We start from the raw sequence: 17,983 nt of genomic DNA, 5'->3' as shown, positions 1-17,983 counted from the left end.
GCAATGTGATATCAGTTTTACCTGTTTAATTATGCAAAACATATCACCATATTAGTCATGTACAACTAGAATTGTTAAGAAGCTGACTCTTCATCCACATGACTCCTTTTTCATTTCTTTGAAGGTCACTGCTCTCATTATGTCCTCCTTTATGTCTTCTCTAAGCTAAAAAACACCCCTTTCTTTCTGCAGTCCCTGGCATTACATGGCTTCAGCTCCCCTTAACATCCTCATTACTCTCTTCTAGACATTTTTTACCTTATGGATGTCATTTCCAAGATCTACTGCCCAGAACTGGACATAATATTCCAAATATGATCCAACAAAGATGGAGCACAGTAATATCTGTCCTAACTCTGGATATTATATTGCTACTCATGCAGCCTAATATTACATTAATTTTATGGCTCCCACATCACATTGTCAGCTCCTAGTGAGTTTGCAATCCACTAGAATTCCCAGATCTTTTTGATATTAACTGTTTTCTAATTCACAGAACAATTGTACCTGTACAATTGATTTTGAGAATTCAAGTATTGGAATTTATAATTATAGACATTAAATTTCGACTTGTTAGCTTCATTCCATTTCTGGAGCCTGTCAAGATCACTTTGAATCCCATTTCTGTCAACTAGGGTATTAGCTAGCTAAATCTCCCCACTTCATATTTTCTGAAAATATAATAATTATGCCAAGTCTGCTTCCCAAGGAAATGTTTAAAATGTTAACAGTGGATACAGTATTCTATCAGTAACAGAACTGTGTGACATTCCACTAGGTATCTGGAACCCACCTAACTATTGTACCATCCAATCTGCATCTCTCTAGGTAGTCCATATGGCCATACTTCTGGGTCTCAGTTTTCTCATCCATTAAATGAGGTGACTGAAATCAATCTGGTAAAAGTCTCTTTCAGTTCTCACATTCCTATGATTCTGAATTTGGATCCAGAAGACCTAGTTTTAAATCTTAGCTCTGTAATTTATTACTTATGTGACCTTGGTCAAGTCCCTTGATCTCTAAGCCTCAGTTCATGTGTAAGATGAGAATGTTGCACTAAGATTCTTATAATCTAGAATTCTCCGCAGGTAGAGCAAGTTATAGGGTCAGAGATTTTCAATTGAAAGGTACATTACAGATTATTTAACCTATCAGATGAGAAAACTGAGGTCTAGAGAGGTTTGTGTCTTACCCAAAGTCCCAGAGGGAGTGAATAACAGAGTTGGGGTTGTAAGTCTGGTCTTCTCACTCCAAAGCCAATGTACTTCCCACTCTGCCAACCATGTGACCTTGGGAAAGTCATAAAATTATAAAATCTGAGATTTGGAAGGCATCGCAGAGGTTATCTTGTCAAACTCCTGCCTGAATAGCAACCTTCTCTATGACATTTCCTAAAAGTGATCATCTAGCCTTTACATAAAAACCCTCAGTTAAGAAGAACCCACCACCTTCTAAGGAGCCCTGTTCTATCTTTTGACAAGTCTAATTAGCAGAGGGGGCAGCTAGGTGGTGAAGTGCATAGAGTGCTAGATCTGAAGTCAGGAAGGTTCATCTTCCTGATTTCAGATCTAGCCTCAAACACTAGTTGTGTGACCCCAGGCAAGTCACATAAGCCTGTTTGCCTCAGTTTCCTCATCTGTCAAATGAGCTGGACAAGGAAACGGCAAACCACTCTGCCAAGAAAACCCAAAACAGGGTCACAAAAAAGCGGAAACAATTCAACAACAGCAACAGCAAAATTAGTAGCATATCAAATTAGCACAAGAGATTATAAGGGACCTCAGGTGGCATCTAATTTAAAACATACCTGAATAAGAATTAGCAACAAATATCACCCAGCATCCAGCACTGAAGATCCTCTCTCTTTCCTGAGGCAATTTATTCCAATTTTGGATAGCTCTACCTTGGTTTTTTTTTTTTTAGTTTTTCTTTATATCAAGCCTATTTTAACCTTTGGCCTTTCCACCTCATTTTATAGATGAAGAAATTTGAAACTCAGAAAGGTTACATGACTCCATTCCTCTTACTTCTGCCCTCTTAGATCCAAGCAGAATAAGCCCAATTCTCTATTCCACATTAAAACCCTTCAGATACTTGAAGGTTGTTCTATCCACCCTACGTTTTTTCTCCAGGTGAAACATCTCCAGTTCCTTCAGCTTCTTCTAGTCATGTTCCCCTCACCCTCTTCTGTATTTCCTCTGATCGTTAGTGTGCCTCCCAAATTGTGCCACTCCTGACTGATCACATCACCCTAGATGTCCTCTGATCTGAGTTAAGTACAGTGGAACAGGTACAGCTCTCATTCTGGATACTCTCTATGCCTCTGGATTTAACCTAAGATTACATTAACTTTTGTAGCAGCTCTGTCACATTGTTGATTCAGATTGAGCTTGTAGTCCATTAAAACCTTCAAATGAGTTTGACTTGAACTGATCCATATAGTGGGGAAAGGGTTTGAGTCTGGGGCTTTTGGTTCTATTTTCTTTACTCTCAAATAAAGGACTTAGATGAAATGATCCAAGGTTCCTCCAAAATGTAGCATTGTAAAATTCTAGGAGCCAATGTTGGTATAGTGGGAAAAGCCCTGAACTTAGAATCAGGAAACCTAGATTCAAGTCCCATCTTCCCACAGAGAAGTCTTGAAATATAATGAAACCAAATGGAATATTACTAGATTTGACCCATGACTTCAGCCTCACTAGAGAACTCTTTGACTTCTGACTTTGGTATCCACCATTATAACTGTCCCAGTTTTGTATCATTTGTAAACCTCATGGGCATACTGCCTATGCTTTTATCCAAATTACTGCATTTAAATCGCTAAGCCTCAGTTTCCTCATCTATAAATGGAACTGATTCTTTACCTTGCTACTTAATAGGGTTCTTATGAGAGGTGATGAGAATGTAAATTATCTAAAGCACTGAATGAATGTAAAATGTTATTAATAGATTAGAGAACCCAAAACCAGACAAGAGAAAAATTTTGCTCTGAGAATTGAGGAAATTTTGTGCTCTTCTAAATGAAATCAGTGCATTTGTGAACTAAAAAATAATCCTTATGGCTAATATTAATGACATCTAACATTTATATAGGTTGTTGTCCTTTGTTCTTAAAGTGGACCAAAAATGACATCACTATGTCAGAGTCAAGTTTCAGTGTGTCTAACTGTGGCCGATCAGATCAATACAAGTTCAGAATGCTCTACCGCAGGTCAGGCACAAATAGTCCATGTGAACATTTGGGGTGAATTCTTTAAATTTCTTGCATAATTTGTTTAGGTACTTCAGTTCTGCTTTGCTCATCAAGCACAGCACTTACTCTGGTGTGGGCACGCCATGCTGAGTGGTCCTGTGCCAGTGTTTCCCATGTCACACAATCCATTCCAGAGTTCTTAAGAGAGACCTTGAAAGTATCCTTGTGTCTCTTCTGACCACTCTGTGAGAACTTGCCCTTGGTGAGTTCTCCATAGTCTTTTTGACAAGTGTATACTTGGCATTTGAATAACATGGCCCTGTCTGTTCCTAAAAAAAACCCGACCTGGTAATATTTTTATAGCACTTTGGTAAAAGCTTTACAATGGTTATCTCATTTGGTCCTCATGACATCCCTGAGAGGTAGGCACTATAATTATTCCTGTTTCATAGATGAGAAACTGAGGCAAAAAGAGGTTAAATGATTTGCCTGAGAAAACTGAGGCAAAAAGAGGTTAAATGATTTGCCTGGGGTCATGCAGCTGGTTAAGTGTCTGAGGATGAATCTGAACCCAGGTCTTCTTAATGCCAGGCCTGACACTCTATCTACTGCACCACCTAGCTGATGAGCATAAGAATACTATAGTCAAGGGTATCAAAAAAAAAAAAGGGAAAGCATTAAGTTTTGAAGAGACCATATATAAAATAATAATTCATCCTTAAATCATGCTTCAAGGTTAATAAAACACTTTCTTCCAAAAATTGAAACAACTTGCTCTGGGACTGAGTTCATTTGAGAGATGAGGGCAGAGATGTACATTTTTGAGTCACCATCATGGACATGACAAGTTATGAGTGTGGATGAGCTCACCAAGGGACTGAATATCTATAGGGAGAATAGGACCTTGGTGGATACTTAGAGTTAAGGAGTATGTAGGATGGTAGTCATCCTATACTCCTCTGTTAATTACTGAAATTTCATCTGGGAAAAAAAAAATTTAAACTGGAGCTATAAAGTTAAAAATACAAATTTCTAGTTAAACACCCCCTAACAAATCTTACTTATTTTAATCTGCTGTTTTCCTTAATGCAGGAGTGACATTTATTTAGTATACTTATTCATGCTGAAATAGTAATGAAATCACATCTCTAAAAGAAACCTGTCAGTATAATACTCATGCTGTTGTAATTAGTTTTATGCTGAAAAAGCAAATGCTGGACAAGAGAACCTTAATGATCTGTTCAGACCCTAAGAAAATCTGTTCACGGTCAGACTGCCTCAAATGGAGAGGGGAAGCACATGTGGGTTACTAGTTGGTGTTCTTAGAAGACACTACTAACTCCCATTTTGGTTATGTGTGGGTTTTTCCCCCCATTCTATGAATTGAAATGACTTGCTTTCTTTTCCCCTGTTAGGTGAAGGCATTCTTATTTCTTCAGAGGCTACAGAACTTCTGGATTTTATAGATAACCAAGGACAAGTGCATGTGATTCAGAAATACCTTGAAAAGCCTATGCTATTAGAGCCAGGTCACCGCAAATTTGATATTAGGTAATATTTTTAATTGATGTTTCTGGGGGGTTTTCATACTTAAAAAACAAAATTATGAAAACAGTAAGGATGGTCCAGGACATGTTTGTTAAATCCTTTCACATTATAGTTAACAGATTCAAAGATTAGATTATATGCATAAAAGGAAGTGTTGCATAACATAGTGACTAGACTGCTCACTTTGAAGTAAAGGAAGCCTGTGTTCAAGTTCTGCCTCTGACCATAGTCACTCAGTCAGCCTGTAAGCATTTATGAGGTGCCTAATATGTGCCGGAGGCAGCTAGGTGGCCCAGTGGATAGGGCTCTGGGCTTAGAATCAGAAAGACTCATCTTCATGAGTTCAGAGCCAGCCTCAGACACTTGTAGCTGCATGACCTTGGTTAAGTCACTTAACCCCATTTGGCTCAGTTTCCTCATTTGTAAAATGAGCTAGAGAAGGAAATAGCAAACCACTGCAGTATCTTTGGCAAGAAAACCCCAAAACAGAGTCAAACACAACTTAAAACAACTGAACAACAATGTGTGCCAGGCACTTTGCCAAGTGGTGAGGATGTGAAGAAAGGCAAAAGACAATCCCTGCTCTTGAGAAGCTTTGAGCAGCTCTCTAAGACTACAAGTGACAGATAAGTTGCTGATATGCTTCAGTGGATGGAGTTTTCTCACCAAGAATTTACTATAACAATGAAACCTCAGGTTCAAACCAAAAAAAAAAGTCTATTAAAATCAGGTTTTTGTCTTTCCAAAAGAACCAGAACCCTTTGTTTTATTACAGATGATTTTGCTCAGTAAAATTAAGGGACTTTTTTTGTAATTTTGAAAAGAAGTTGAGACATCATCAAGAAGATTTACACAAAATGAATAAATGATGTGGAAAGTTGAAGCTATTTCCTGCCACAGATGTGTGCAACAAAACATCAGCATCTTATTTCCATCCAACTGTTTAGGAATTTCATGGGTGTGAGGTTATATTTAGAATTTGATTTATTAACCAGAACCTCATTTATCCTAGTCTTAAGGGAGCCAGGCAAAAGGACTGACAGAAGAGAAGAGAAGGGTGTGATGTTCTATTCTGACCAAAGCAGCCCTAAGGTCATGCAAGGACATCATCAGACAACAGAGTATATTCTGTGATATCTTTAATACTAGCTCACAGCAGGTATTTCCATCTTTCCATGAAGGGTATGTGCTCTAAATTGATTATTACTCATCAACCAGAATTTCAGTTATCCAAGTCTTGATCATGAAGCAAAAAGTTATTTAATTAACAATTTGAACTGCTACTCTCTGAGTTAGTAATTATTTACTGTTTTTCTTAAAGAGGCAATCCAAAGTGCTTTCTTGTCTGGCAGTAACAAATCATTTTACTGGGAGTTTCTTGTAAGCTTATTGTTTTATGTACAGGAGATCCCTGTGTGATATATTTCATTTCAGAGATATAAAAATTTACATTGAGGCAGGTCATTAATTGTCATAAGATGACACAAAATAAAGAACCAAATTTAGGATGAATGGGTTTTTAGATTGAGCTATTATTCTTATAAAAAAGTTCTTCACCCTAGATGATCAGACTATCTCTTTAGTAATTTCCAATGCAACTAGAACAAGAGGTTTTTATACTCTGGGAAAGGCATAGCTGTGTGACCATGGGCAAGTCACTTAACCCCGTTTGGCTCAATTTCCTATCTGTAAAATGAGTTATAGGAGGAAATGGCAAACCACTTTACTATCTTTGCCAAGAAAATCCTAAAATAGAGTCATAAAGAGTCAGACACTAAAAGCAACTGAACAACTAACTATATGTGTGAAATTCAAAAATTGGGTGCCCAATAGGCTTTGAGTTTCACTGTAACACACGGTGTAATTCATCACAAATAACTATGCAACAAGGAGAAGGATATTTTCTGGCATTAGAAGTATATAAGTGCATAAACATGAATAAAAACAAGATGTTATGTGGGCAACTGCCCATTTTGCCCACTCCTGGGTCTGGCTTCACCTTTATTTTTTCCTTCCTCCAATCTCATCACCAGGTTAAACCAGAATGGTTTTCTGTAAAATGTTCAGATGTGTTACCCATTTGTTACATCTTAAAGTTACCAACACAAACACTATATCAGAACTTATTTAATCTTTCAGAGCAAAGTTTCCTGCTAAAATTTATGGCAAATTGTGAAAATAATCATCTCATTACCTTCTTGTGATAACTGAATCTTTCAAGTGCTTGGGTAGAAAAGTGACTGTTCTCTTTTTTTGGCAGGAGCTGGGTCCTAGTGGATCATCAGTATAATATCTACCTCTACAGAGAGGGCGTGCTGCGGACCTCTTCAGAACCATACAATATCACTAATTTCCAAGATAAAACTTGCCATTTGACCAATCACTGCATTCAAAAGGAATATTCAAAAAACTATGGGAAATACGAAGAAGGGAATGAAATGTTCTTTGAGGAATTCAATCAGTATCTAATAAGTGCTTTGAACATTACGCTGGAAAATAGTATCTTATTGCAAATCAAACAAATAATAAGGTAATTTATTTGTATCTTTTTGTTGTCTCTGACAATTTCAAGTGAAAGTTTGGCTTTGTTCTCCTACGTGGAAAGGAGTCCCCCTCTTTCACCCTTCCCCAAGAATGTAGGCTGCTTATCAAGCTGAGAGAGGCAATTGTCATGGTCTCAGTAGTAATAATAACTGATACATGTATATGGAAAATTGAGGTTTGCATCGGGGTTCCAACTGCATTCTCAGTGGTGTTAAACTCAAATCAGAATGGGGGCCTTTAATCATCTATAAGAATCCCTGCAGGATACATATTGATTTAGAAAACTACATATCACATTATTGGTGTTTTTTTGTATTTTGATTTAATTTGTTAAATATTTTCCAGTTATATTTTAATCTGGCTCCAGCTGTACTCCTAGTGCTGTGGGCTGCATGCATCCTGCAGGCTACACGTTTGACACTTCTTTTATGTTATCCCATTTGATCCTTTTGACAACTCTGTGAGGTAGGTACTATAGATATCAGCCCCTTCCGATAGGGAGAGTAAGGTTTGAGAGGTTATCAGAGTTGTCTGCCACTGGATTTAAACCCAGGTCTCTGTTGACTTCAAATCCAGCACTTACTTCCTTTCAAGAGAACCCATGAAATGATATTGGCCCTTTTTTTATGTTGTTTTAGGGAAGATGACTGAACTCACATCCATGGAGTATTTATTCTGGAATGATGGCTGAGTAGCTACTGTTAAAAAAAAAAGCATCTCCTTAGACTTGCTTAAAATATTATGCTTTTTCATGTTTATACACATTTGATTATTACAACTGGATGAGCTAAGAAGGACAGGTGGTGGTCTGATTTTATTGATGTGGAAACAATTGCAAAGAACCTAAATGGCTTACTCCAGGTTAATGGTACAATTAGCACTAGAATTCAGGTCTCCAAATCCCTGGTCAATCATTCTTTAATACTAGTCCATGGTGTCTATCATATGTTCAAATAAACATCCTGGGGTTCAATTTTTTTTTTTTACCACATTCCCTCTATGTTGGCATCCTGTGTGTCTCTGGATGACAAGTAAGCAAGTAGAAGCACAGGTCATTAATGTTCACTCTTTTTTTACTGGTCACAAACTGGGAAAAGGGGTTTCCTAATTGTCCTCATCCTGAAGGAATGTTTGTCCTGCAGGGAGCTACTTTCTACTTGAGAAAATTCAGAAAGTAGCTTTTGGGACATGTTTGTTCTGAGAGGGTGGAGAATCAAAATTGGGTTCTGGTTGCAATTTAAGTTACTTTGTGAGAGACATTCCAGTCAGTACTACTTGATGACAGAGGACGGAAGGGGAGCAAACAGTACTTTTCCAACAAGTTGTGGCCATGCGTGGAACAAAAAAAAATCCCTCATATTATCAGTTGCTCACTAATTAGTTGTAGTCTTCTCTGATTCTTAGGTCAAATTATTTGTCTTATGTCCTTTTGTGGGTCTTATCATTCAGAACAAAGTGAGCCCAGTGGAAGATATCCATCCTAATCCACTGTCTGAGGTTGTAACCAACTGATTATTTTATAAGTAGGATTGATTACAAAAAAGAAAAGAAATTTAGTGGCTGGATTTGTTATAGATTCTGTTTTGACAGGGTCTGCCAAACTGCTACTGATTCAACTCCTCCCCCTCCCCCCAAATTATTCAGCTTTTTGTGAAAAATTCAATTTAGTGAATTCATAAAACTCCTCTAGAATTCTTCAGTTAAGACGTTGTAGCTACTCTGAGCATGAAATATTTCTGATAAGGTGCAAGCAACTGAGAGAGATGGGAATTATTCTGTAATAGCAATATACAGGATGCCCCCAAAGTCTTAGTTCAGTTCTAAATAGTTCCAGGCTAATAAAATGGATGGCAATTTTTCTTTGTGTATTTTAATTTTTAATAGTTTTTTTTCTAGTTCCATGTAAAGACAATTTTTAGCATTCATTTTTTTAAATTGTGAGTTCCAAATTTTCTGTATTTCTGTATTTTTAAGTTTTATTAATGTTTTTTGTTTTCATGCCATAGTTATTTCACAAGACATAGTCCTTCCCAAGTGAACCCTCTCATAAAAAAACAGTCTGATAGAATATTCCCCACTCTGTATCCACAATCTGTACCTCTCTCCTGAAAATAGTGAGGTATGTTTTACCCTCTGTTCTCTGGGACTCAGATTTGCTGCCTTCTAGTGCCATTTTCATTTAGCATTATTCTGTTCATTATTTACATTGTTCTACTTCGCTCATTTTGTTCTATATTAGTTCATGCAAGTCTTCTCATGTTTTACAACCTAATAGTATTCACCTAACACAGTTTGTCCAGCTGTTCCCCGGTTGATGTGTAACCACTTTATATCCAGTTTTTGCTACCCCCCCCCCAAAAAAAGTGCAGCTTTGAATACCCCTATTTGTGGATATGTGGATTTGTGGATATTTTCTTTTTTTGTCTTTGACCTCTTTGGGGACATATGCCCAGTATTAGGATCTCTGGGTCAAAGGATATGAATAGTTTGGTGACTTTTGTTTTATAATTTTCAAATTGTTTTTGAGAATGCATAAAGCAATTCATAGCTCCAAGAGAATTGTATTAGTGTCTCTGTTATACAACCTTTCTAATGTTTATTATTTAATGTCATTTTTATTACATTTGCCACTTTAAAGATAACTAATAGCATTTTGCTAAGGACCCATGTTGATACAGACCAAGGACTGAAAGCGAACTGAATTGATGGGAAATAAAAGCATTATTGGTGATGATCAAATTGAAAATGTAGCCTTAGTGAAGATAGACTTCTAAGTGGACTAACCCCTCTTAAACTTAGAAATATTGTCACTATGGAGCTGAGAAAAAGGTCTTTTCTGTAGAAGGAAGAGCATAGCCCACATCCCCACCACATCAGCAGAGGGTGGGCTTCCTAACATCCTTTTTTCTCTATAGCTTCCAAAAATTTCTTCCAGTTCTGAAATCCTATGAGTACAGGAAACAAGATAAGGAAATGAAAAATCCTCAGGAGTTGTAGTGGACTACCAAAAGCTAGTGTGATCTTAGGCTTCATTTAAACAAGTGTAATATCCAGAACAAGGGAAGTAACATTCGATTCAGTTTAACAAGTATTGTTGCTGTCTATCATCTCAGTCATGTCCAACTCGTCATAATCCCATTAGAGGTTTTCTTGGCAAAGAGACTGGAGTAGTTTGCCATTTCCTTCTCCAGATCACTTTAAAGGTGAGAAAACTGAGACAAACTGAGTTAAGTGACTTGCCCAGAGTCATATAGGTAGGAAGTGTCTGAGTCTAGACTTGAACTCAGAAAAATGGTCTTCGTAACTCCAGGCCTGGTGTTCTATCCACTGTGCCACCAAACTGCCCATAAGTATTTACTGGGTGAAAACTACTGTACTGGTAGAAACCTCTGTATTGGTCTGAACACACTGAGTGTATTGTATTCAGTTCTGACTGCTGTGTTTTAAGAGGGACATTGTCAAATTAGAGTGGGGTGCCTGGAGACCAGCCAGTATGAAGGGACTGAACTATGACATATGAGGGATACTTAAAAGGACAGGGTGTAATATTAACTCTAGAGGAGAAAACTTTGGGGACTCATGGATGAGGTGAAGAATGGAATGGATACATTCAGATAGTAGAAGGGTTGTCATTTGGAAGAGGAATGCTATTTCTCCCCTGGGTCTCCACAGGAAAAAACTAGCACTAGTGGATAGAAATTACAGAGAAACACTTTTCAGGTCCCTATGTAAGCACAGTTCCCAATCAGTTTGCTAATATTGGGAAAAGGAATGAACTGCCAAGAGAGATAGTGAGATTCATGTCACTGAAGATGTTTAATCCAAACGTGGATGACATTGAACTAGGTGGTTTCTAAGATCCTTTTCAGTGCTTAAATTCTAAGGGAGAGCAAGTAATAAGATGATTGGCTTGATCGAAATAAAACACGTTCAAATCCAGCTTTGTCTTTCAGGCTAAAGTAACATACATTTTCAGCCTTTGCCTGTTTCTCCTGTCCCATAATTAAAGGCTCTCCCACTGAATATGAGAATGTAAGAAAACAGATGTGTGAGTATTAAGAATATGGTATGCTGGGTGAAACAAAGGAGCTTATGGTCATGTATAAGCTGCTCAGGCTAAATTGTTCTTAGGTTTGGATTTTTAAAATAGTATATCATAAGTGCCTTCCCCACCACCACCATTACCCCAGTGGATAGAAGGATGCTATGCATTTTTTTTAAATGAGCAAAAAATTTTATGCCTTAAAATCTGAAATACTTTGTTATCTCTTTAAGAATTTTAAAATCCAGTCTCTTTTTTGGTGTCAGAAAATTAAAAACTGTTTCTAGGGGAAGAATAAATCATAGATTATCCATCCTCAAGGTAGGCAATAGGGTATAGGGAAGAATTCCTTAAAAAAAACAACCCTCATTTGATTTGACCATCCTTGCTAGCTATTGCCAATATCTCTCTTCCCTTTCTTATCTAAATTCGAACATTCTATACATGGTGCATCCACTTTTCTCTCACTCCTTTCAAAACCCTGTTTAATCTGATCTCATCATTGAACTAAAATTACCCTCCCCAAAATCACCAGTGATCTCTTAAAGATCACTTCTAATGACCTTTTCTCAATCCTATAGCTCCTGGAGGATCCATATTTTTTATCTTCTTTGTATCTGGCTCTTAGTAAGCACTTAATAAATGCTTACTTTGACGTCCTGAAACATATTTGGTGATGAAAAGTTAATGCTTCTAAAACTGTTATTTATTATATGCTTAAATATGGCAATCATTTTAGTACATAACCATAAATAAAATAGATTCTGTTGTCTGAGGTTAGTCCGTTTTTGTTCTGTTATTCAGCCGTGAATAAGAGTGAATTTCATTTCCTGAAATCTCTCTGATTTTTAACTAAATATTAACTTCTGTAGAATGCAATTTGACCTCTTTTTCTCCCCAATTTTTAGTATCCCGCATTAAAATACCAAGTAATTTGCATTTTAAGGATTTGCTTATGTAAGGACAATTCCTAAGCAATTAGGGCCTTTTACATTTTGTATTCTAGCATAATATAAAAAGTGGCTGAGGTAGTTTCATGAATTTGTTTAAAAGCACTTTAAAATTCTTGTTTCTCAAAATATTTTGAGGCCCTCAATTAGCCTTTCAGCTCTCATAACTCGCACAACCTTTAAAAGGTCAAAATTATACCTGGTCTCTTTTTTTTTTTCCTAAATATACATATCTGAAATAATTAGGTTCAGTCACTTTGGATGATATTCATAGGAACTGAAAGGATTATCTTTAAGCCAAAATATTCCAAATTAGTGCCTACTTAGGAAAAGCCAACTTAACCTAAGTTTCCCTGTGTCATTTAGAATTTTAAATCTGTTTGCTGTCTTTACTAAGCTTCATTCTCAGTGTTTAATAATCAGCCATATTGCTGGCTTTGTGTCCTACATTTTATTGCCTATCCAGTTTGATTCCATAAACATTTATTAAAGACCTGTCATCTACACAGCTTTGTGCTGAGTTCTGTGGAGATAGAAAATTTTCAAATTTTTAACTTCATCCAGTCTAGTTGGATGCTGGGGAAAGATACATGCTAAAGGACTAGCCATTACAGTCTTTTCCAATCCCCTGTTTCTCTGTCTAGAGCAGGGGTGGGAAACCTGCAGCCTCAAGGCCATATGTGGTCTAATACATTCCTCACAGAGTCTCCATTTTATGCAGGAGTCTCAGCCAGTCTTCATTCCCTTCCTAGCCTTATGTCTAGCTCCTGGCCTTCAAACCCTTCACCTAGAGCATCATCTATTATTATATTAAAGAGGATGATCCTTACTAGGCTTCAGTTCAAGTTGTGCATTGACTAAAATAATCATTCATTCCCTAGAACATGAATCCCAAGCTTCTCTGAAAGGTGATATATGCCCCACACCTGAGTTCTTCCTGTAGCATCGTAACTTTCAGTCACAGCTAACCTGTCAAGTATAATGCAGTGTTTTAGAAAATAGATTTTCTTTGCATTTGAGAATATTTAGATTTTCACAGAATTTCAAAGTTGGAAAGGACCTCAAAGACCATCTAATTCAACCCCTCTCTGAAAAAGAACACTCTTTACAACCTAATCTACTGATGGTCCTCCACTTTTGCTTGAAGACCTTCAGGGTTTTCTGAAGCAGCCCATTCCACTTTGGGATAGCCCTAATTACTAAGAACTTTTTCCTTACCTCAAACCTAAATTTTTCTTTTTGCAACTTCCCCCCATGGCTCCTACTTTTGCCCTTTGGGGCCAAACTGAACAAGTTAGCTTGTTCTAGCTAGAGGATGAACTGTTCTGTGAGATTTACTGGGTTAATTTAGAGCAGAGTATATTTTCATTCTCATTTAAGAAAAGAGCATCTAATGCTCCAGATGAGCATTCTTGACCAGCATTACAAATAAAGAAGTGTTGTCATTGGGCTCACGCTTGAATAGCATGGTGACTTTCTCTCTGTTGCTATTTATTACATCTGCCCTTAATATAACTTCTGACCCCCCCCCATCTGTAGTTATGATGGTCCTTAAAACTTACTATGAAATTGTGGTGAATTGTATTTCATGCCTGAAGAATTCACTGTTACATAAATCATATGAATAATATCAAATATCAAAAGAAGTTCACCATATGCAATTATAAGGAAAAAAGTTTAATTAGATCATGATACAAAGTTATAGTAAAAATGGTATCATGGATCTCCAGTTTGTAAAAGACCTCAGAAGTCATCTATCTCAACTTCTTCATTTTACAAATGAGAAAACTGAGGCCCAGAAAGGGTAAGTGACTTGCCCAAGGTTACACTGTTAGTAACAGAGCTGGAATTCAGACTAGTTTTGTGACTCCAAGTTCAGCATTTTTTCCGTTTTGTGATAATGCTTCCCAGCTTTGTTAAGAAAATAGGCCTAAAAAAAAACTTAAAGAATTTACTGATGGTTGTACAGCTAAAAACTGATTAGAACAGGATTTGAACTCAGGTCTTCCCAACTACATTCCAGTTCTCTCTAATATTGTGATACCTTCCTAAAAGAAAGCCAACTATTTAAGCTAAGAAATTAATTAACCACTCCCAGCACGGTCTAACAATTAAAAAAAAATACAGCAGAATTGTCACTTCCTTATTTCTAGACACTGTACCTCTCTTCCTGCCTAAGATCATTTTGTGACTACCCTAACACAATATTGGCTTCTGTCAAGCTTTCAGTCCACTAGAGCTTCCAGGTCTTTTTTCAGACAAATTACTCTCTAACCATGCCTCTCCATCTTGTATTTGTAAGGTTGATTGTTTGAATCCAAGTGAAAGCCTTTACTTATATCCCTACAAAATTTCATCCCACTCAATTCAGCCAAATGCCTTCTCTGTCGAGTTTTTTGTTTGTTTTTTATTTTGGGGGGTTTTTTTAGATCATCACTGTCATCCAATGTGTGAAGCCATCCCTCTTCAACAACTGCTAGATACAGCTTGGTTTACAGGCTCTGGGCTTCCCTTAGTTTACAAAGATTCTGAATATAAGTTGGAGTTGTTATTTGAATTTATGCTGACCCTTAAGACTAAGGTGTTGACAGAACTTATAGCTGACAGTGTTCTGTAAAGCAGCTTCAGAACAGTTCATTGATCATGTGTATTGGAGAAGAGAATGAGCAAATATATTTTGACTGTACTTCTGTGCGAGGTTTTAACTTGGTTTAAAATACAGGAGGCTTGTTATTAAGCCAATTAGCAGGTAATATTGGAGTCTGTCTTCTTCAGAAAAACATTTAAGATACAGATTTTTAGTAGAAATGTAACTGTTCCACCTATTAGTTGATACATATGCTTTTCTTAGTTGAATTTTTTTTAATTCTCTGGTTTGAACATACTGCAGACCATCTGACTCATCAGTGTGAACTGAGATCCTGAAATTTAAAGAACCTAGGCACAAATTGAAATCCTGTTTAATTTTGCTGTTGGGTTCATGTAAGTTGTTATGGCTCGCTGAGTCTTTTCCACAAACATGACATGGTAACTTCCAGTTGTATCTTGCTTGGGAACAAATGACCTGGGTGGCCATGTTATCTTGACCTAATCTGGCAGGTTCTTCATAGACATATATAACACTGCTATCAGTGACAAGTCATCTACCCAAAGGCTTTGTTAAAAGTCTAAAATTATTTCATTGCCAACCCCCGCCCCCAACAACTGAAGAATTTATATTTCTAAGAATAAATTTTAATGTTTCAGGTTCCAAGAAATAGTTCTTAAATGGCAGCATAATCACATCAATTCAATTAAAAAAATTTATTTAGTAACTAGTATATGCAAAGTATGGTATTTATACCCTGGAAAAAATACAAAATTTAGATAAAATGCAGTTCTTGCCCTTACAGAGCCTAAAAATAACACACATATGGATAAAAATACACTATGTCACATAGTAGGAAAACAAGAAAAGTGCAAGCAAATTCATAAATGGTACAAAGTCTTTGAAAATGTGATGTGAAGTTGGAGAGAAAAGGTTGCCCACCCTCCCCCATCTACTCCCTCCACGCAGAGAGGAGACCTGGATGATTAGATTAAGATGCTCAGACATGCTAACTGAATTCCAAAACAGGTCCAGCTCTCCTTTATTTGATTAAATTCAACAAACATTTATTAAGCACTTACTATATCTTTTCCTTGTCTATTATGTATTAGATGCTTACTAAATATTTGTTGAATATATGTTTGGGACAGGCAATACAGATGGTCAAGGAATTGGGTCCAGAGTTGAACAGGAGGACAAGAACTGGTTTGCCTTGGGGAGGGCAGGCTGGTTTGCCTTTGGGAAATGGCAAAGCTCCTTTACTGACCCCAAAGCTTCTCAGGTAAGCAAATGCCCATATTTTTAATTCCAACATTCTGCCAGCATTACTATGTGGTACCTAGACATGGAATACAACTGTTACTGAAGAATTAAAACTGATTACCGCATAAAGGGCACTGGAGAGAAGTTCCTAGTGAATGTGAACAGGCGGCAACATACAAACAGTAAGGAACTCTGAAGAACTAAATTACAATATATCCTCAAGGGATATGTCCTCCAATGATACCCTTGAGGCATCTAGAGGTAGGCCTCTAGCATGTGCAGTGGACTCCCCCTATGGCCAACTTATGGAAGGACATGGATAAAAGGCACACAGGATACACAGGAATGGAGGGGATGTCATCTGCATCATTAAGAGGAACTCATAAATGATCACAGATGTATTTGAGTATGTGCTGGAAGCTAGGTTTGGGGGATAAAACCAAAACAGTCTGTATATGAGATAGGTGGAGTAAGAAGTGCTAGTAACTGGGTATATGAGGAAAGATTTCCTCTAGAAAGTAGTTCCTAAGCTGATCCTTGAAGGAAACTAAGGACCTTAGAGGGAGAGATTAAAAATCAAGGATAATTTTCTATTTTATTCCTATAAAAATGTGATCTTATTTGATTTGATCGAGTGTTTTAGTCTGTTGAGATCTTTTTGGTGTTTGACTTTGTTTTCTGTTGTGTTAGGTATCCTTCCCAACATTGTGTCATCTTCAGATCTAATAAACTTTTTATCTGTACCTTCATTCAGATTATAAAAATGTCAACTATCATAATCCCATGCAATATAAAATGTGTTAATTATCACAATCCCAAGCAATACACTGAGGATGTAAAAATAAAAATGAAACAATCTGCCCTCAAGGAGCTTTGAGGGTTACATGTAAACAGATGTGTTTATGGGCTACTGGGATTCAGGGTTTCTTTTTTTTCTCAATGGGTGGAAGGAAATGGAAGGAAGGAAAAAAATAAGTGCTTGATATTTGAAAAAAATAACACAAACGTTTTAAAAAGTAATTTGGAAAAGAGAAAAAAAATGTTTGATAATTTAAACAAAGCAAATGGGGGTGGGGAGCAGCACTGATGAGGATTAAGAAAGGCTTCATGTATATAGTGGCACCTGAGCCACTTTGGAGGGAACCAAATATTCTGAGGTGAGGCAGAAAATTCCAGGAACAGGGAAAAGTCTATGGTAAAAGGCGTCGAGGTGAGATATGAAATTGTTGAATTCATGGAAGAGTTATTGGTGCAGTTTATCTGAAATACACAGTGAAGAGTAACATACATTTTAGAAATGTAGGGTGGAGCCAGATTGGAGCTTTTTTGTTTATTTGTTTCTGTAATGACTGGCAAAGAAATATCACTTTAGTTATGGTTGAACACGTTGGTAATTTCAGGACTTTGGGGGAAAAATTATTGGTTGATTGGTTCTCTCTAATTATTTCATAATACCTAACTATGGAAAAGGAAACAGAGATGAAGGGTGGCATAGGGGACAGTGTACTGAACTTGAAGTCAGGAAAATTCTGGTGTGAATCTGACCTCTGGTTCTTCACTTAACCTTGATATCAGAGGAGGGTGATGATGATCCTTGTAGTACCTGCCTCACAGAGTGGCTATGAGGGTCCAATGAGGTGGCAACCCTTGAAGTGTTACCTAAATTATTACTAAATATGGAGAGTACTTCCAATGATAATCTCTGTTAACTCTTATTAAACTAGAGCTCTTAATATAAAATCTTCCTCAAACATTTAATATGTGTCTACCTACTGAAATCTAATGGATCAGCTAGGTAGGGTAGTAAATAGAGAGCCAGGCCTGGAGTCAAAAAGACATTCTCCTGAGTTCAAATC

The 17,983-nt window shown here is 37.0% G+C and overlaps 1 protein-coding gene across 3 annotated transcripts in view; it reads left to right on the top strand.

Moving 5' to 3' along the window:
• The window catches only part of TTL (tubulin tyrosine ligase), a 46,033-nt gene that overhangs the window by 21,876 nt on the left and 6,174 nt on the right, over nt 1-17,983 (top strand). For 2 of the 3 annotated variants that reach the window (XM_072634667.1, XM_072634669.1), the window contains exons 5-6: nt 4,609-4,744; nt 7,002-7,271. In XM_072634667.1, coding sequence (XP_072490768.1) covers nt 4,609-4,744; nt 7,002-7,271 — 406 coding nt within the window. Of the gene's footprint in view, nt 1-4,608; nt 4,745-7,001; nt 7,272-16,015; nt 16,138-17,983 lie in introns of those variants that run through there. The other variant, XM_072634668.1, reaches the window with a different exon arrangement.

The sequence above is a fragment of the Notamacropus eugenii genome, chromosome 1 (assembly GCF_028372415.1).
Source record: "Notamacropus eugenii isolate mMacEug1 chromosome 1, mMacEug1.pri_v2, whole genome shotgun sequence".
Classification (NCBI taxonomy): Eukaryota; Metazoa; Chordata; class Mammalia; order Diprotodontia; family Macropodidae; genus Notamacropus; species Notamacropus eugenii.
This window is presented reverse-complemented; position numbering and strand designations above follow the sequence as displayed.